This window comes from Nyctereutes procyonoides, unplaced genomic scaffold (genome assembly GCF_905146905.1).
Source record: "Nyctereutes procyonoides isolate TBG_1078 unplaced genomic scaffold, NYPRO_anot_genome, whole genome shotgun sequence".
Classification (NCBI taxonomy): domain Eukaryota; kingdom Metazoa; phylum Chordata; class Mammalia; order Carnivora; family Canidae; genus Nyctereutes; species Nyctereutes procyonoides.
In genome coordinates this window covers 21,930,528-21,951,290 of record NW_026575139.1, presented here as the reverse complement: position 1 = coordinate 21,951,290, position 20,763 = coordinate 21,930,528, and the positions used below count along the sequence as shown (strand labels likewise).

The 20,763-nt window shown below is 47.5% G+C and overlaps 1 protein-coding gene across 4 annotated transcripts in view; it reads left to right on the top strand.

Moving 5' to 3' along the window:
- The window catches only part of ADCK1 (aarF domain containing kinase 1), a 116,367-nt gene extending 97,806 nt beyond the window's left edge, over window positions 1-18,561 (top strand). For all 4 annotated transcript variants that reach the window (XM_055303568.1, XM_055303566.1, XM_055303570.1 and 1 more), the window contains 4 exons: window positions 6,917-7,066; window positions 8,232-8,429; window positions 13,469-13,662; window positions 15,019-18,561. In XM_055303568.1, coding sequence (XP_055159543.1) covers window positions 6,917-7,066; window positions 8,232-8,429; window positions 13,469-13,662; window positions 15,019-15,190 — 714 coding nt within the window. In that variant the 3' untranslated portion in view covers window positions 15,191-18,561. The remainder of the gene's footprint in view (window positions 1-6,916; window positions 7,067-8,231; window positions 8,430-13,468; window positions 13,663-15,018) is intronic.
- Window positions 18,562-20,763: the final 2,202 nt, after the last annotated feature.

The window sequence follows — 20,763 nt, the reverse complement described above, 5'->3', positions numbered from 1 at the left end:
GAAGAGTTGCCAGAAAGAGGAAATGTGTAGGAAAGAAACCCTTTCCCCATTTTTTATACTGACCCAGGTAAGGTGGAAGGATGTGGAAGTATTTCTGTGGAGTGCATTGTTGCCCGAGGCAGGGGATGTCAAATGTTGATAGCTCTTACTTCACTGTGTCTTCAATAGCCGTGGCCCCAGAACCCAATTCCTCTGGTCACTGTGATCCTTGAGTCTGTCTGGCCAGGAGACCTGAGAAGCCCTTCTTGGCCTTGGGGATATCTGATGTCCTGGCTCTCAGGTGATGTCCCACTGTAAGCCTAACCCAGAGAAATTTTCACTGAGCTCCAAAATTAGAGTAGCTCTCCTGGCTTCTTATAATTAACCCACTCACCACCTCTCCTAGCACCCTGTGTGGTTGAAGAGGTTCCCCATGCCTTTGCATTCAGGAATTTTATCTCTGTGTTAGCTAGTCCAAGGTGGACCCTCTCCACGAATGCATTTGGCCTCGCCGGGCAGCAGCAAGTAATCTGAGGTTTATGTATTCCCAGGGAAGTTCCTGAGGATGGAGAATAAAATCCTGATCTTTCAGGCTCTTGTGCCTCAAGAAGCCTGGCCATAAACTAATGGAAGAGCAAGGAGAATTTGAATAATTAACCTCTTTATACTTAACATCAGGCTACTTACGTGATTATTAATATCCTGCAACAGCAACCTCCTGTTTCTTGGAGAGATCTTGGCCTTGCTTGCACGACACCCCCAGGAACATAAATAGACTTTCCCTTGGGGGTGGGAATGAATTAATCTATGCAATTATAGAATAATTAAAGCACTTTCAGCCAATTCAAGTTTTGAGAAAAATCCAAAAATAACTCTTTGATTTAAATATTATTTACTAAATTAATTCTTTACTCAGACTTTTTATAGAGTCCTTTTTTTTTTTTTTAACATCCCCACTGTCAGGAAATAAAGGCATTACATAATTACTGAAGTCACTCACATGAATGGCACATTCTTTTTACACAGAACAATAAAAGACTTGTCAATGACTTTTTTTTCTCTAAAAAGAGGTATACTATGGCTTTAGTTAACAGTGAGTTTTCTGGTTAGGGAAGCAGTCCTGGATTTCCCACTGAGACTCTTTCTTCCAGATGGAATGCCTCCTTGGTTGCTGTGTGGACCTTCAGAAGGTTTTGCGTCAGCCCTGCCTACAGGCAGGAGCTTCCCTCTAAGTGGAGAGGCCAAGAATGGGTGATTGACAGCTTGTTTCTTGAACCAGGGCCACTTGGGTTTGGAGCCCGGTCTCACTAACTGCTGGCTGGGGGACCAAGTCTCTTTTTCCTTTTTGTATTTCTTCTTTCAGTTGTCTACTACAGAGGATGGCTCTGAGTCCATGAAAGGTGCCCAGAATGATGCCTGGCACAGAGTGTTAGCTATTACTATTCTAAGAAGGTGGCATTCCCCTGTCCTTATGCAGATGCCACTGTTACAGGGCAAGGGGCAGCTTTTGGGAAACTGAACACACTTTTTTTTTTTCTTCTAAAGAAGACATACAGGTAGCCAACAGGTACATGAAAAGGTGCTCAGCATCACTCATCACCAGGGAAATGCAAGTCAAAACCCTGAGGACATACCACCTCACACCTGTTAGAACGGTTATCAAGAAGCTGAGAGAGAGAGAGAGAGAGAAAAGAGAAGCTAAGAGAGAAGAGTGTTGGTGAGGAGGGGGGAAAAGAGCCTTCATGCACACCTGATGGAAATGCAGCCTGGTGCAGCTACTGTGGAAAATAGTGTGAAGGTTCCTCCAAAAATTAAGAACAACTACCATATGATTCAGCAGTTCACTTCTGGGTATAGATCTGAAGAAGATGAAATCAGTATCTGGAAGAGTTATCTGCATCCTCATGTTCATTAGTGTTCATAGTTGTTTGCTCTTAATCATGAGACATAGCGAAATTATTATGAAAAGAGGGTGGGAGAGAGGGTGCCCAGTGATGGCCTTAGGTTTCTTCTGGGATCCTCCATGTCTCTGTGAGTAGAAGGGGGCTGGTTGCCTTCTCTGGGCAAAGTGGTTCCAAGAAACTAACTCTCACAGATGTGAGGAAAAATTACCCAAAATTTAGAAATTAAGGCCAAGAGTGTGCAGTGTATCCTTTCAAAGTCATTCTTAGACATTGTTCAAGCAGCCCACCGAGGGCTTTTTAATATCTAGGGGAATGTACTTTTGTCTGATGCTGCTATTGACAATTAATTAAGGGCTCAGACTGAAGCCATATGTCAACCTGTAGATCTTATCTGCTAGAGATGCAAATAATTTCTGCCCAAGAGGAATGATAACCTCAAAGGTTATGATTTCCTTATTGCTCTGTAAGACAATAACCAGTCTTATATCTAATCCAGGAATCTTAGTCTCTTATTCCTGTTTAAATTCCCATAAAATACGCAGCCCCTCAAAATTCTCTGAACCAGCTCTCCCTTCTTATTTGCTCCTTTATTGGTGAACTAAACAATCTTTGACATGTATTCATTCTATATTTTTATGAGTTGTGCTTTTTAACTTTTTGAAAATTACACTTTGATGAAAGTTATAATGGAGACATTTCTCCCCACGTTTCAAATAGTAAGCTAACACATTTGTATGTCTTATATAGTAATATACGCATTTTATAGTAGATATATAGTATGTAGCATATAAAGCACTTTCCCAGGTCTACTCACATTTTGTTTTTATTTTAATAAATTAATTTTTATTGGTGTTCAATTTACCAACATACAGAATAACACCCAGTGCTCATCCCGTCAAGTGTCCCCCTCAGTGCCCGTCACCCATTCACCCCCACCCCCCGCCCTCCTCCCCTTCCACCACCCCTAGTTCATTTCCCAGAGTTAGGAGTCTTTATGTTCTGTCTCCCTTTCTGATATTTCCCACACATTTCTTCTCCCTTCCCTTATATTCCCTTTCACTATTATTCATATTCCCCAAATGAATGAGAACATACAATGTTTGTCCTTCTCCGATTGACTTACTTCACTCAGCATAATACCCTCCAGTTCCATCCACGTTGAAGCAAATGGTGGGTATTTGTCGTTTCTAATGGCTGAGTAATATTCCATTGTATACATAAACCACATCTTCTTTATCCATTCATCTTTCGATGGGCACCGAGGCTCCTTCCACAGTTTGGCTATTGTGGACATGGCTGCTAGAAACATCGGGGTGCAGGTGTCCCGGCGTTTCATTGCATCTGAATCTTTGGGGTAAATCCCTAACAGTGCAATTGCTGGGTCGTAGGGCAGGTCTATTTTTAATTCTTTGAGGAACCTCCACACAGTTTTCCAGAGTGGCTGCACCAGTTCACATTCCCACCAACAGTTCAGGAGGGTTCCCTTTTCTCCGCATCCTCTCCAACATTTGTGGTTTCCTGCCTTGTTAATTTTCCCCATTCTCACTGGTGTGAGGTGGTATCTCATTGTGGTTTTGATTTGTATTTCCCTGATGGCAAGTGATGCAGAGCATTTTCTCATGTGCATGTTGGCCATGTCTATGTCTTCCTCTGTGAGATTTCTCTTCATGTCTTTTTCCCATTTCATGATTGGATTGTTTGTTTCTTTGGTGTTGAGTTTAAGAAGTTCTTTATAGATTTTGGAAACTAGCCCTTTATCTGATATGTTATTTGCAAATATCTTCTCCCATTCTGTAGGTTGTCTTTGAGTTTTGTTGACTGTATCCTTTGCTGTGCAAAAGCTTCTTATCTTGATGAAGTCCCAATAGTTCATTTTTGCTTTTGTTTCTTTTGCCTTCGTGGATGTATCTTGCAAGAAGTTACTGTGGCCAAGTTCAAAAAGGGTGTTGCCTGTGTTCTCCTCTAGGATTTTGATGGAATCTTGTCTCACATTTAGATCTTTCATCCATTTTGAGTTTATCTTTGTGTATGGTGCAAGAGAGTGGTCTAGTTTCATTCTTCTGCATGTGGATGTCCAATTTTCCCAGCACCATTTATTGAAGAGACTGTGTTTCTTCCAGTGTCTACTCACATTTTGACCTTGAATGTCAGGGTTACCCTGTGAGGATGTAGAGCAGATGGAATCAATCCCACTTAACAGCTAAGGGAACTTGGACCCAAACTGGGAAGGGAGAAGACTACCAGGTCATGCACTAGCCCTAGGTAGTACAAAGATGGCTCTAGAGTGAAGCTGGTGGCCTAGGCTGGTTTTCCTTCTTGCTTGTGCCTTCCATATCTATCTATGTTGGTGAAATCTGGTTAAAGTGAACATCAGGAACAGCTCCCAAATGGAAAGACACCCAAGTAGGAGCAGCTGGATGGGGTGTCAAATTGGGGCCACTTGATGGCTTTGCTTATGTATATATGAGCTACAGTTGGCAGCACCTCTTCCTCCTCTGGCAGCAGCTCACTCCTCGTGGGCAAGGGCTCCTCCATCCTGAGTTCCCAGACCCCTAGGGGCCATCTTTCAATGTAGTAATAGGGGGCCCAGAGCGATTAGCAGTATTTCAGAAAGCTCAGGGGAGATCATACATCTCCTCATGACAGGTCTGCCCAGACTAAATGAAATGTCATTTCTCTGCTTTTGGCTGGAATTCTGTCAGCATAGTCTGGCTGTACTGCTTATCTTGGGCTGATCAGGAGCCCTGATTGGACCTTATATGCGTCCTTGACAAATAAAAATGAATTATTGCTTAATAAATGCAATTGGTTTGGCAAATGCTGCCTTTTAGAGCATGGCTCTGTGGAGCTCCAAGGAGCCTAACCAAAGGGCTTCTCGAAAGGAGACTTGCTGGCTCAGCCTGGACCAACTCTAGTTGGGCCCCCTCCAAGGAGATGGATAATGGTGGCCCTGGGACATCTGACATCTCAGCCCAAGGCTGAGAGCTAGACATTGGACAAAGTCCTCCAAATGCCAGCAGAGTACTGGACGTTCATTTCACTCAGTGTGACACCGGGTAGGTGTCAGGACTTCAGACAACCTCTTTACTAAAGCTGGGAGAGGTAACTCGTTTAAGCTCACAAAGTTCACATGAGAAGTGTAGAGGTTGCCGTGAGCCTGTATGTAGAGTGGTTACAAGGAGGCGGTGGGGTCACACCTGGCTGGAGTCCTGGCTGTACCTGTTTGTAGCCCTGTGATTTTATGTAAGTTGAACCTTGATGAATCTCAGCTCCTTATCTGTAAAATGGGGATCATATTGTACCTACTTTTGAAGCCAATATAAGGATGTCATCTATTGCTATAGTAGGGTTATTCTTGAAGATTTGTTTTGGGGCCACTTGTAACTGGGATTCAGAAGAGATTAATGAGGTTAGGATAAGCATTAAGACAGGAACTACAGCATCTCAAAAAACAAAAACAAAGACAAAAAAACAACCACAGGCAAGGATCTCATTAATGTTGAAGGTAGAATCCTATATTCACATGTATGGCCTGTTATAGGTAAGTGGATACATAGTAGAGCCAGTTGATGGTATGTAAACTAGACTTCAGTAAAGCCAATTATCAAAATAGAGCCAGCCTCTGCCATCTTAGGAGCTTATAAGAGTGGGCTACATGGTCACTAATCAGTAATGACACAAATAACGTGCTAATACCATGAAAGAAAAGTAGAGTTCTGTGAGAGTTTGTGGTAGGAGAACCTCATCTAGTTTGGGAGGTCAAAGAAGGCTTTTCCAGAGAGGTGATGCTGAGCTGGGACGGGAAAGAAGAAAGGGGTGAAAGAGAGATGGGAGGAAGGCTCTTGGCAGGGGGACAATCGTGTGCAAAGGCCCTGAGGTAGGAAAGCACAGAGCCATTGGAGGAGAGAGAGAGAGAGTGGATGTGGCTGTAGTGTCATTGTGGCATGAGAGGAGACCAGGGAGGGAGGCTGGGCCTGGTGTGCTGGGCTTTGTAGGTCAAGCAAAGGAATTAAGTCTTCATTTTAAGACTCTACTCCTATGTTTCCCCCCACTCATGGACCCCAGCTCCTCTCCTCTGGCTGGGATATATTTGTGTGTGACCATGGGGTCCAGCATGACTGAGAGGAGTGTCAAGGGCAGTGTGTGTCCTGGGGCATCAGCTTTGTGAGTTGAGCATCTCTTTGTCCTCTGGAAACCCATTGGCAGACCATCTGTGGGCCCAAGTCTGGCAGTATTCAGCAGCTGTTCCCTAGCTGGGAAGAGGCTTTTAGCTTTAATAAAAAGGGAGTAGAGATAAGAAGACCGCCTCGGCAGGGAGGGCAGCAGTGACAGGATGATTTAAATGGCCTCTCCAGTGTCATTTCTTCTGTGCAGACTTCATAAATCAGATTAGCATTGGGCTCTGGTGGGGAGGTGCAAAGGGAAAGGGGCCTGAGGGAGAGGGGAGCAGGGCTTGTGACTCTAGGTCCTCCTGGGGACTGCCTTGGAGCTGATGGGACAGCCCGAGGGGGTGCGGGGGGCACCTATTCCTCACTCATGGGCCCCTAGCCTTGCTGTTTGGAGAAGGGGAGGTTGAGATGACCCCACTCCCACCCCCAGCTTTCCCACCCATCTTCAGTTCTGGGGAGAAAATGAAGAGATTGAGAAGAGAACAGGGAAGAAGAAGGTGGGGGGCGTTGGGGTGGCAGTTACAGCCTCTGCAAATCTAGAAGCAATAGTTCTACCTTGCTGTGTATTGCAGTCACCTTGGGAACTTGACAACTGATGCTGATACCTGGGGCCCACATCTAACACTTCTGAGTTCTAGGTGATTCTATGTGCAGCTGAAGTTGAGAAGAACTGGGTTAGAACTGAGCTTCTGTCTTAAACCCCAGAACTATACACATAAGCCATCACTCCCACCATGACCACTCAGGTCCACCCGATGCCTCTGGCCTTCCTCTTCAAAGGGATCACATTCATGGGTCAGAGTCGAGATCTCTGAAACAGATGTTAATGCAGCATAACTCCCACCCATCTCCCTTCTCTTTCAGATCTCACGCCACCTGGGCAAGATGTACAGTGAGATGATCTTTGTCAATGGCTTCGTGCACTGTGACCCCCACCCTGGCAATGTGCTGGTGCGGAAGTGCCCAGGCACAGGGAAGGTGGAGATTGTCCTGCTGGACCACGGCCTCTACCAGGTGGGAGAGGCCTTTCCTACCCAGCCAGCCCAGGGTCTGGGCCTACCTGGGATCAGAGCTCGCTCAGTTCCCGAATTGCCACAGACGCAGGAGGCAGATAGCCAGGGTGGATAGAGAGGCCCTTCCCTCCTCCTAGAGTTGCCATTATGTGCAAGTCACATCATATGAGCTCTCTTTAGCCAAATGAGGTTGGTAAGTAGGTGAGGAATAGACGGAGATGTGCCTGGGTATGGCAGGTGCTTTGTCAGCTGTAAAAACTGTACCCACTGGGAAGTAAGCTACCCTTTGGTGATCTGGGACTTTAGGGAAGGAGGGTAACTCAGCCCCAGGTAGGAGGTAATGTGCAGTAGAAAGGAGGCCTGGAGCTGACAGGGACTGGATGGGCCCAGCTCTGTCCTCTGGAACTTGGGACTCATCTGCTTCAGATGAGCCATGAGCTCCTGTCTGGAAATTGGGAAGTTCACTGCCAATGCCAGGACCGAGAGCCTATCTTGAGTCCCGAGACACATGGTCCTGGAGAGGTTTCCTTAATGATCTCCTATTCCTCCCCTCAGAGCCCTGATCTCACCTCCCAAAATCTTGGCTTTCTTTGAAAGACTCAGTGACAATGGGTATATTAGTGTAAAAGGTAGGCCAGCTGCTGTCATACACAAACCCTAAGCACATGATGGCCCAGACACAACAGGTGTTTAATTGCTTTTCACATACCTGTCCCCGGTAGGTGGAGGAGTCTGAAGGCACGGGTTGACTGAGGCTCTGCCCCCTAGGCTTCCCTTGGCAGGGAGGGGGGTGTCTCATCATCCTCCAGCAGCAAGGGTAAGGGCTTGGAGGGGCATGCATGGAAAAGGTTTCAGGAGCTGAACATGTTGCTTCTGGCACGTTTCAATGGTCAGAGCTCAGGCAGAGGGCTGCATCTAACTAGGAGGCAGGTGAGGAGTGTGATTTTGGTGGGCATTGGGGACCTCCGCCACTCAAGACCAATGCTTGGCATGTAGTAGCTTTCAAGTTGGGCCTTCAGGCATGGCTTAACTTTGGGGGAGAAGCAAATGATGCACAGGAGCTCTGGTCTTCATCTGTCCCCCTTTGCAGTGTTCATACCAGCCAGGGTCTAGGCCTTCTGTGAGGAAAGGAGGCCCAGGTCCTTTCACACTGTCCCTCACTGTAGGTGCTCACAGATGAGTTCCGCCTGGATTACTGCCATCTCTGGCAGTCACTGATCTGGACTGACATGAAGAGGGTGAAGAAGTACAGCCAGCGCCTGGGAGCTGGGGATCTTTACCCCTTGTTTGCCTGCATGCTGACGGCCCGGTCTTGGGACTCTGTCAACAGGGGCATTGGCCAAGCTCCAGTCACTGCCACTGAGGTAGGTGATCCCCTCCTGGCCTTGCCTTCTTCTGAATGCAAGGGGTGGGGCCAGGGATAGCCTTTGGACCCCTTCCAACCCTGTGTCTGGGGTTCTGGGCTGGTGGGATGTGATAATAGAACAGTGGGCAGCTTTGGAGATATACTAGAAGACAGTGTCCCTGAATGCAAGGAGGGAGAACGAATGATGTGTCACTGTATCTCTCCTGGACTTATCAACCTGGTCATGTTAACCATATTATCCAGACTGCTGTGGCTTTTGCTACAACCCACTCACATGGGATTTCAGGCTTCCAAGTTCTCCTCCAAGACTTTTGGGAATTCCAACAGACTGTCTCATCATTAAGTCTGGCTCCACTTTCTCTGTCTCCTGCTGGGCACTGTCTCCTATCGCAAGGTTCCTGTATACCTCCCTACTGGAGAGAGCACCTCAGTTCCTAGTGTGGCACTCAGGGCCACTTGTGCCATTTTCCTTCTTGAGTGTGTAAACAGACTTTTGGGTCTATCTTTGTATCTCATTTCTCTATTGATCTAGACAAGAAACTCATGGAGTCAGCTGAGACTGGTTCTAGGTACCCTTCCTTCCCCCCTGTACTTGTAGCGACCTCTCTCCCAGGCTTCTCATTCCTCAGGGAATTGGCTTCTGTCTTCCCGGTCTGTCAGTTGGCCAGACCCATGTAGATTTACCCATAGCCATGTGGGGACAGGCCTGGACTTAGCCAAGGCCCCTGCTCACCACAAGGAAAAAGTCCTGCATGTGCATTCAGACAGACCTGGATTCTAATTCTAGCTCCTGCTTTTTCCTAGTGGAATGTCCTTGGGTGGTTCTCATCACCTCTTGGAGCCTCGTGCTCCTCCCCATAAGCTACCTTGTGATGAGGGCCTTTAGGAATGGGTAGATAGAGTCTTAAGTGATGTCACCAAAGAGACCACCTCTTGTCATCACTTGGCTCTACTTTTCTGCAAATTGACATCATTCCCCAGCAAGCTTTGTGGCAGTGATGACCACCAGCAGCCCCAGGCTTATATGGCTTTAAAGCTTGCTATCTCAGGAGAGAGACAATCTCCTTGCTTTGTCAAATAGGGTTGATAATTTCTGCTTTATTGATAATGCATGTAAAGTGCCTCCCCATGGCTCCTAAAGTTTGTTCACCGAACAAACATTATTTTCTTGCTCGAACCTAGACTAGGTGTTGAGGTTCCAATTATGAGCAGACAGACAAGCCTTCCATGTGATCTGCACTGTGGTTGAGAGCGACAGGTAGTAAACAAGTGAACAAACAGGTAGATGGAATAACTGCAGGTTGCAGATACTGGAGGCAACAGGCAGGGTGATGGGGGTGTGTAGATTGGGTGCTCAAATATCGTGCAGAGGAGCTGCCGTCTAAGCTGAGTTCTGGAGGACAGCCACAGGCAGAGCTTGGAGAAAGTGTTCCAGGCAAGGGGGCACACAGTGCACCAGGGCAGGGAGAGAAAGTGTTGGCATGGTCTGGAGTGTGATGAGGTGGGTGCAGGAATGAGAAGGATTTGGGGTGCTGGGCGGATGGAGCTTCACATGGGGCCTCATAAACCATGGGAAAAAGTTTGGATTAGTTCTCAGTACAAAGCAGAGCCTTTGACAGATTTCAAGCAGGGGAAGAACAGAGTTATTTTAAGTATTTCTCTGGAGGGAGCAAGCTGAGCAATGGGGCAGTCGGTCAGGAGGCTGAGAGGTGGTGGGGGTGCAGACATGCCAAAGGCAGTGGAGGTGGAGGGAAGCAGATGGAGCCAAGGTGTATTTGGCTCCTTCTGTATTTGAGAGGCCTTTTTTGTCGACTTGGGTGTGGAGAGGAGGCAGAGGGAGGAGTCAAAGTTGAATCACAGCTTTTAGGTGTGAGTTATAGGATAGAGGGTGGAGCTACTTCCTGACATAGGGAAGACTTTGGGAAGGACATAGTTGGGCTGGAGACAGTAGTTAGAGCATTCACATAGGAGCATCATGGGTGGCAGTCCAGCTTGGAGCTCAAAGATATAAATTTGAGAGTTCTCAGTGTGTACATGGTATTTAAAGATTCAGTGATGGACAAGGTTGCAGGGCACACAGTAGGTACTTAGTATATGATGTGTGTTTTTATTAACTAAGTTAGAACTTTATTTTGCATTGTTACTCACTTATAAAGGCCCAGCATTAATGCTACCATATTGGTCGGCCTGGGTTGCCGTCATGGAATACCACCGACTAGGTAGCTTGTACAACACAAGTCTGTTTTCTCACTGTTTTGGAGGCTGGAAGTGCAGGTTGATTTTTGGTGCAGCCTCTCTTCCTGACTTGCAGACAGTTGCCTTCTTGCTGTGTCCTCACGTGGCCTTTCTTCTATGTGGACACACTCCCAGTGTCGTCTTCTCCTAAGGACATCAGTCCTGCAGGGTTAGGGCCCCACCCTTTTGAAGTCATTTAACTTTGCCTCTTTAAAGGCCTGGTCTTCACATGCAATCGTATTGAGGTTAGAACTTCAACATAGCGATTTGAGAGGCACAATTCAGTCCATAGCTCCAGCCAGGAAGCCTCTCCTCATCCCCTTTGCCAAAGGTGGCCCCTAATACTTGTATCACTCATCTGCATGCACTCTTGAAGTGTAGCTGTTTGTATACTTGTATGAATTCTCCAACTAGTTGGTGAGTACCTGGAAGGCAAGGATCCCGTCTTGTACATCTTTTTTATAAGGTCCCAGCGGTCCTGGACCATCATCTAATAGAGAGGTGTTCATGTAGGTTCTGGAGACCTGGACTCTATTTGCTCACTTTGGACAAAAACTCGGTGAAAGAATAAACTTAGCCACTCCAGCCCCAGCTCAGTCTCTGAGATGTAGGGGCTCAGTTTTCCTGAGTCTTAGTCTTATTGAGAATGAGGGGAACCTCCCACATTGTATCAGGGAAGTTGTTTTCCCAGCTATAAGTGGCTTAAACAATTCAGCGTGTGTTCTCTCCATAACAAGAAGCCTGGAGGTGAGTGGGTCCAGGTTGTTAATTGAGCAGATCAGCAACGCAGGGCTCTGGGCTGACTTTCAAGTTCTAAGATGACTGTGGCCGTTCCAAGCTTTACAACTTTATTACCTGATGTCCAGAAGTGGGAATTAGGGGCCATTTCTTCTCATATGTTGTTTAAGATCAAGAAAACTTTTCCCAGAAGTCCCTCGACAGACTCCCCCTTGGTCTCCTTGGCCAGAATTGTGTCTCATCCCTGCCTAAGCCAATGGCTGGGCAGAGGCCTTGTGCTCAGAGCCGACAATAGCGGACATCAATCAAGATCCCCCCCACCCCCAGGGCTAGGGAGGAGCTCTACCTACCTGAAGAGCACAGCCCTCAGGGGTCAAGTGAACAAAAATGGGCTTCTTTTGACAAAGGAGAAGGGGTAATAGCTGTAGGGTAGGCACCCAACAGGGTCTGCTGGAGACAGCCACTATGAGGATAGCCCAAGCTTAAAGAGACCCCCAAGAAGGAGTCTGGGTGGGTGCAGATACTTTCTTTTGCTCTGGGAGGGGCCGAGAGGGACTGTCTCCAGGCCAATCCCAACTTTGCCTAGGGGGTCCCTGTGGGGAGGGAGGCCTTGATCTGGCCTTCACCCTCAGGCAGGGTGACCCACAGCTGTGGTGGGAGGCAGTGGGGGGACAGCCAGCCTCAGTGTCTGACTTCATGTTGAGATGGTCCCGTCTGATAGCTCCTGCCTAAGGGACATTTCAAGTTTCACAGCAACTCAGTTACCAGCAGCACACATGTGTTCCAGAAAGGGCTGAGCATCCTGCTTGTGCTGCAGAAGGTGGCCACATGGGGAAGCCTTTGGTAGCACTGCTGGGCCCCTTGTTGTGACTTCAATTAGCATTCCTTATCTCCCCATTCCTTATCTCTGCTGACCCTTGTGGTCCTGCTGGGAGGTGGGCATGGAGGGCACGAGCATTTCTAGTTTTTAGATGAGGACACTGGGTTAGAAGAGATGAAAGGACTTACCCAGGGTCACAGTCCTACTGGGAGATGAGAGGCAGGAGAGCCTGATGGTGAGGGTGTGGGCTCGGGAGCTGGACTGCAGGGGTTCAAATTCCAACTCACACTTACTTGCTGTGGCCTGTGGACAGGTTGCCCAAACTCTCAGTGCCTTGGTTTCCTCCTCTCAAATGGGGCTGATGCACTTGCCTGATAGGATTGTCGTGGGGATTAAATGAGTTAATACCTGTAAGCATTTTCCCTGGATACTGAGAAGAGGTCAGAGGTATACTGTCATGCTCAGGGCTCTGACTGGAGGCAGCTGTTTTCCCAGAGCCATGTGGAGTTCAGACCTCACACTCAGACACCAGCATGAGGGAAGGGCTAGCCCTGGCTCCTGCTCCTTGGGTACTGGGACTTTAAGCACTGGGCTGGCTGAGACTGGCTTCAGCATGGAGGGCAGTGATGGGCAGTGGCAATGTAGGCAGTAGGGGCTCTGGGTAGGTCTGGTGTGCATAGAGTTAGGCAGGGTATAGAGCAGAACTTTGGAGTTGAGTTGGGGTCAGGAGCTCAGATCTATGAACTGAACCAGCCTGGGCTTAGCTGAAGAGATGGGGGACATGATTCAGTGGGTACCACTTCCAGGACTCCTTCTAAGCCTGGCCTGAAATTGGTGGCCATTGGAAAACGTCTTGGAGAGTAACACACAGGTGAACCCCTGGGCTGAGAGGCTGGCTAAGTCCAGCCTCATCCAACAATTGGTGATATAAGCAGATTTCCTGCCCCAGGGCTTGGAGGATGGGTATTGGTGACCTGTGGGGAGCCAGGGATGGCAGAGGCCCCTGTTGATGTACTACTGTACCATGTCCAATGCTTGACCAGAAGTTGGAGTGAGATGTCTCACCCAGGTTTGTCGGACTACAGATCCCCTTATGCTGAGTTTCCCTGTGAGGGGAGGTTCCTCATGGTGCTGAGGCAGCCATACTAGAAGCTCCCTCAGCCACAGGCTACCGTGACACCCACCACTCTGGGCCCCACTTCCTCCACCAACTCTCCATGTCTGTCTCCCTGTTGTTGCTTCAGGACGCAGAGATCCGTAACAATGCAGCCAATTACCTCCCCGAGATCAGCCAGCTCCTCAACCATGTGCCTCGCCAGATGCTGCTCATCTTCAAGACCAACGACCTGCTCCGTGGCATTGAGGCTGCTCTGGGCACCCGTGCCAGTGCCAGCTCCTTCCTCAACATGTCACGATGTTGCGTCAGAGCGCTGGCCATGTGAGTGCGGGCTGCAGCCTCTCCTCCCCTCCCAGCTCTCTGGCCTACCCCAAGGATGCTCTTCATCTCCACTTTCTCCCATGGGTCCCCAGGGCCCTGCTTGAACTCCTTAGTCTCCAACTCTCCCTGGAGGAAGAGTTAGGGGCAGGAAACAGCTCCAGTGAATTCCCTGATTCCAGGTGATGTGTTTGCGTGGTCCAGGGAGCCACCTGTGCTTTGTAAAATTGGTGGATTCTAGGACCTCACCCTCTGAGTTAAGATTTCCAGGTGATTCTTACTGTCATTAAGTTTGAAATGTTTCCTGAGTGTCTCAATTCCATCCACGTGTCCCCTGGGCTTGGAATCAGGACACCCTGATGCCCGTCCCGTCTCTAACTGGTCCCAGAACCTGTCTTCCCAGCATTGGCTACACAGCAAGGCCAGTGTTCCTTTCCCTGCAGGTGTGGCTGTGACTCTAGAAAGTGTTGCCAGCAGGTTTACTTGGGATCTCAGATCTTTTAGATGCCTCAGTACCCTTGGAGTCCCTTGGAGTCCCTTGAAGTGTTGGTGAGGGAGGGAGAGCTTCCTCAGGGAGATATTGCTAGAGAAGTGAGAATTCTAGATCCTTCTATCTGAGTGTACAGGTACATGGGAAAGGCCTTGCTCTAGCTGAATTTTCCCCTCTGAGAGAGGAGCCCTAGACTAATGTCAACTCCCATCCGTCCTTTGCAGAGAATGGGTCATTCTGGCAAACTGGTCAGGGGAGCATTGGCCACATATATTATGCACCCATGTTCAAATATTGAATTAGATTATAACAAAATAGACTGCACACAGAAAGGGCTGAACATGATTTATTCTTCCTTTGAGGGTTCTGGTAATGAAGTCTTGAATGGGTCATTATCATAAACACCAATTTTCATCCTGTCCTTTTGTAGTGTGAAGGGACTGAACTAGGTTGCATCCATGCTGGGCTCGGCCTCTCGGGACCACCTGACCTAGTTTCCAGGTGATTTAGCCTCAGAAAGTTTGGGAAAGCTTTTATATTTGAGTTTGGGAGATTCAGGATTGGCATATATTTACTCAACTTACGGAAGAAGGGAAACATTGGAATGTTCTACTAGGGTCCACTAGGCCTTTGATGCTCTATGAAACAGCTGCTTTTGTTTACCCCACTTATCTGGAAAGCTCCAGTGGAGTAATTGAGTTCCTCTGGTCCTTGGATGGGCAGTGCTATGATCACATAACTAGAAGTCACCCACCAGGGCGGGGGTCTGGGAGTAGGCTAAGCCATGATCTTCCGTTGTTCTAAGTGATAACAAATGCTTCTTGCTTGCTTATCTCCTGTTTTCTCCTTCCTTCTTGTCCCTTCTGCAGGCACAAGAAGAAGAATGCCAGCTCGTTCTTCAGAAGGACCCAGATCTCTTTCAGAGAGGCTTTCAATTTATGGCAGATCAACCTTCACGAACTCATTCTGCGTGTGAAGGGATTGAGGTTGGCCAGCTGGGTCTTGGCCCTGCTTTGCTGGCTGTTGCCCACTCCATGCTGAGTGGACCTGCTGTCCCCTTTCCCTTTCAATGTGATGCTGTAGTGGGCAAGTGGACTTTTCACTCCTTGTGCTTTTGTCATGTCTCCACCCAGGTGCCCTGTTGCTGTCACATGTTGACCTGGAGCCCCACAGTCATTGTCCATGGCACCATTATACTCCACCTCCGGAATCCCAGTCCTACACTGCAGCCCTTGTCTCTGGGCCCACAAGCTGTACCATGCAAGAGGTTTCTCTCCTTATCCAGGAAGATGACACAAGTCTCTTTCCTGCTTCTGGCAGGCACCATTGGGCTGGATGTCCCCCTACTTCCGGTAACCATTCCTGTCATTGGGGTGGACCATGAATCCCACTGACTTCCTACAGGAATTCCTACACTTAGCTTATGGGAAGTTTGATTTTGTGGAAAGAGAGCATAGTTTCTGAGAGTGCTAGGAACAGACTCCCTCTCCTTGCCCTGTCACTCCCCAGAAGGTGTTGCACCTGAGCAAGATGGCTTGGCCTCTGAGGCATGAGTTCACTGCTGTCATGGTGACCCCTTTGGTGTTTTATATACTGTGAGTCAATAAAAACCCCTTTAAGGTTGCAGGGAAGGGCTTTGTTGGCGGGATTTTTATTCTAGGTTGGGAGTGAATCCACGTTGGCCATTAGGTAAGAATAGACCTGGATGCCGTGTGCCACTGTGTTCTAGTTGGCATCATGCCCTTGTCACCCTTTCAGCTTTTCCCCGTGTGACCACTTTCTGCCCTTTGTAGGTCCTTCTTACCTTCCAAGACTCTCAGGCTGGTTGGAGAAGTTGAGAAGCCCAAGGCCAGGAACTTGTAAGCTCAGCAAAAACCCCTGACTTTGGTTTCCCTGGGTTCTCATCACCTTCCCTGTGAGCTGGCACCTGCTTTGTTCCACTAATTGCCTCCTGACTTAGCCCTTTGGCTTGTCATTTGATGCCACCAGTCCCAGAGTCCATAGTGTAAACCTCGGCCACTGTGGCTTGGTTTCACTCTGAAACCTCACTGGCACCTGTCTGGACTCCATGCTTCCACCTGTTGCCCACAAGTGGCCAGAGCTGCCACGCCCCCACTCAGTCATCTGCTTCTGTTTCTGGGACCTCCCCAAAGTCCTGTAACTCCAGGTCCCCAAGAGACCCCTCCCATTTGGCAGGTCCTACTATTACTGAGTACCCATGCTCACAGACAGTCATTGTATTTGAGTCTCTGTGATCTCTTACTTCACTCCATTCACAGGGGCAGGAAACTGCTAAATATGAGTCTCCTCTTCTCTTTATTCATAATTCAATGAGCGGATTTTCCACTGACCAGAGATGATTTGCAGTCCCTTTATTTCCTGAAAGAATTAATTGTTCTTAGTGACCAGTTGGATGCACCCAGGGACCTGAGAGAATAATTTGCAAGATCTGTTATTAATCATGAGGATGCATGCAGCATATTATATTTTATGGTGTCTTTTATAGCCACTGAAGTAAATATAAATGTCCTTTTTGTTCAAGGTAATGGTTACTTGCTTTTCACTTTTAGTTTAATGGTTGACTTCCTGCTACCCTGGAATCTAAAACATCAGCACGTTGCCAGTGAGCGCAGCACCCAGAATAGTTAACCAGGGAGAGGAGAGAATCTGGGAGAGTTTAGGGTATAGGAAAATTTGAAAGGAGGAGGGAAGCTAGTTGGTTTTGGGTGCCTTCCTCGGAGAGAGACCAGGCTAGGTTCTTTGCAAATAACTTAAATCTGATTTGTCCCATCAGCTCTGTGAGGGGGAAGGGTCATGAGTCTCATAGAGATGGGAATCAAGGCTCAGAGAGGGTTAGTGGTTTCCCTGAAGTCACACAGGTGCTAAGTGGGATTCCACACTTTGTTTTTTATTCCCCAGTGCTGGAGATCTAGATCACACTCGCTCTGTGGCCTGTCATATGTGCCTGAATTGAGTCTCAAAAACCCTGCTTTGAGAAGGAATTGGGTTTCCAGTGGAGGTAGGGGAGTCCAGCATATTCTCTGGGGCCTAGGGCAGTGTGGGAGCTGGACCACTGTGGCCTGCATGCAGTTCTGACACTGACCGTCTGGAGTTAGTGCAGAGTTCACAGGCTTCAGGGCTTAGTTCCAGAAGACTGGCCACACTTCAGACACAAAGCTGCGGGCTTGGAGGTTCACCAGCCCAACTGGCTTCAAATTTGGGTGTTCCCCTCCCCCCAGATTCAATAATTGACTAGAATGACTCAGAACTCAGGAAAGTGATATACTTGTGATTATAATTTTATTTTAAGGGATACAGATCAGGACCAGTCAAATGAAGAGACACGGAAGGCAAGGTCTAGTAGGATCCTGAATGCAAAGTTTCCACCTCCTCTCCTGTGGGATCAGGACACATCACCCTCGGGGCATATCAGTGTGCTCACTAAGCTTCAGTGTTCAGGGTTTTTATCGGTATTTCCTTGCATAGACACAATCGATTGAATCATTAACATGATTGAACTCAGTCTCCGGCCCGCCCTTCTCTCCTCTTCTTGGAGAAAGTGGGCTGGTATCACCCCCATCCCAGGTCCTCTAGTAAAAACTCAAGTGTGATCCAAGGAGCACACCCTGAAAAGCAAGGATATTCCTGTTGCTGAGAAATTCCAGGGAGTTAAGTTACCTCCCAGGGGCTTGAGACAAAGATCAGACAGGCTTTTATTATATAATAACCACTCTGATGTGTTCTTATCCTATGCCCTTGGCCCGAGGTATGTCTTTACTGACTGACCACTGGCCTGTGGCTTCTGGTTGGCTTGGGTGGAGCCGTATCTGGAGCTTAGAGCCATAGGAGGCAATTCTTTCCCTGTCTCTCTCCAATGGCTTAGCGATAGCATGGCTGAACTTCTATGCGTGGCCTTGCTCTGATTCCTTCTCTGGCCTGTGGAACTTGCCATTAGTTGATTTGAGTTTGATGCTTCCCAATAAAATCCTGTGACTTTTTTTCTCCCATCAGTGACAATGGGTCATGTCAGAAAGTCCCCAGCAGCTTACTTTGTTTTACCTTTTAACACTTAAATACTCAGTTGAGACGTTGGCTTCTTTGACTAAGGCAACATGGATATTTTCCCCTTTTTTCAGGTAGAGTAGAAATTCCAACTCTATGGCCATGTGGTCTAGAGCCTATTAGGTACATGCTTAGTTCATAGGTGGTTGAGAATCCTGGCTTGTAGTAAGTGCTAAATAAATATGCAGGGATTTAGAATCTCAGAATACTTTTCTTCAGGGCTGTTGAAATCTGTGTATTAAAAATAAACTACATGTACCATTCATCCTCTGTTAGGAAGATTGCCTTGTCTGATTGCCAGGTTAATTTCAGCAGGGCTCTGAGCCCACTCCCAGGCCCCCAAAAATGTAAGCAGCCAATGAATGATGTCTCAGAAAACCAAAGTGGCTCCCAGAGGCCCCTAAACAAATCCCTTTAGGGGCAAGACTCATTGGGAGATTGAGAATTACCCTCTGTGTGAGCAGCTGTGAGAAGAGTTCAATGGAGCCCTGCAAGTGACACTTGGGGCTTACGTGGTTTCCAGGTATAGTCATGAGGGATTAGGGTTTAAAAGTTGGGAACTGGTGATGGGGCAAGATCTTAATGGGCAGGACGAGCAAAGCCACAGAGAGTGGCTGTTCTTTGCAGCCTGACCTTTTGGAGTGGTGGTGTTTGTTGGGCTGACTCAGGAAGGACTTGTATTTGACCAAAAGTCGTTGGATGCCAGGCACCCCAATGCCACTTCTTGCAGGTAACTGGCTAGAGGAAAACTGCAGGAGGCCCAGACTGCAAAGCCTTAAATCTGCAAACATTTTAGTAAAAGCCCATTTGTTTAAAAAAGCTGCTCTCACCTCCTCTCTTCCCTCCCTCCTTCCTTCCTGTAAAGCCCATTATGAAGTTGCACAGACTAGCTTGGCACTCTCTTTTCTAAAGGAAAGGTGAGGTCAGCCCTCAGCAGAGTAGATATTAAACCTTGGGCTAGCTGTGATGTCCATTTCCCTGTGGTGAGTGCCTCCTGGCCTGCATTCTCTGGAGGCTGCCTCAGCCTCTGACATCAGCCAGCTCACCTCCGAGCCAGGTCACCGTGCCCCTGGCTGGCACTGCTGGGGGCAGAAGACACTCTACTCAGTTCTGCTTTTGGCTTAATAGTTGCATAATTCCCCTGATATTTCTTCCTATTTTTCTTTTTCCCATTTTTGAGGAGGACCAGACCAGGCTCTTAAGACTGGTAAAGTGATGGATAGTAAGCCCTTGACCTCTGCCTTTTCAGGTCCCATGTCCTCATCTCCACTCCCTGCACTTTTGTTCTAGAACAGTGTGTATCAAAATTTTATGTAACAGTGGATAACCTGGTGTCTTGTTAGAATACAAGATTCTGATTGAGTCTGGGTGGGGCCTGAGATTCGGCTTTTCAGTTGAGCTCCCAGGGGATCTGTTGCTGCTGGTCCATGGTCCACACTTTGAGTTGCAAGGACCTAGATAGGTGGCTCTGAAGATAGGTTCAGGACCACCACCACCAGCAGCATAACCCAGGAGCTTGTTAGAAATACAAGTTCTCAGACCCCACTCCAGATCTGCTGAATCAGAAACTCCGGGGTGGGGCCCCGCGATCTGTTTTAATAAGCGCTGCCAGGAATTTTGCTGTATATACAGTTGAATCTCCGTTCACAACCCTCCCTGCACATTGGAATCACCAGGAGAGCTTTGAAAACCCAAGATTCTGATTGAAGTGCTTTGAATGAGGGCCAGACATTTTTAATTGTATTGTTTTTAACTTACTATTTTCAAATAACTTCAGATTTACAGGAGAGTTGCAAAGATAGTACATGGGGGGTCCCCACATACCCTTCATCTCCCTTTCCCTAATGTTGACATCTTACATAACCATGGTACCTTTATTAATACTAAGGAAATAACATTAGTACAGGACTATTAACTACTCATATTTCACCCATTTCCCTACTGATATCCTCTGAGTGCTCCAGGATCCAGTCTAGGATGGCATGTAGCTTTCAGTTGTTATGCTTCTTTAGTGTCCTCTGTGACAATTCCTCAGACATCCCTGCTTTTTGATGACTTTGATGCTTTGGAAGAGTATTGGTTGGGTATTTTGTAGAATGTCTCTTGATTTTGGCTTGTTTGAGGTTTTCATGTGATTAGACTGGGGTTATGGGTTTAGGGAAGAATACCGCAGAGGTGAAGTGTCCTTCTCATGATATTGTGTCCAGGGGGACATGATATGACATGACTTAAGTGCCTTTGTTGTTAAAGCTCCCATCCAGGGTTGAGACCCTGCTTTAGGCTCATACACCTTCCATGTGTCTTCTAGAGAGGGAAGATATGCAGCCTATAAACTCCTCCACAGGTGGGCATTAGGCACAGTCTCTTTGAAATTAAGAGAGACCTGGCTATTTCCAAATTAGAAGGCTCCCAAGCAACTAGAAAAAATGCAGATATACCAATACAAGGTCATAAAAACGGCAGTGTAGTCTAGTTTTAACGTTTATATTTAGCACAAACTAATTCTTTAAGCATACACACAAATGGAATGACAAATGGATGTAATATCGAAG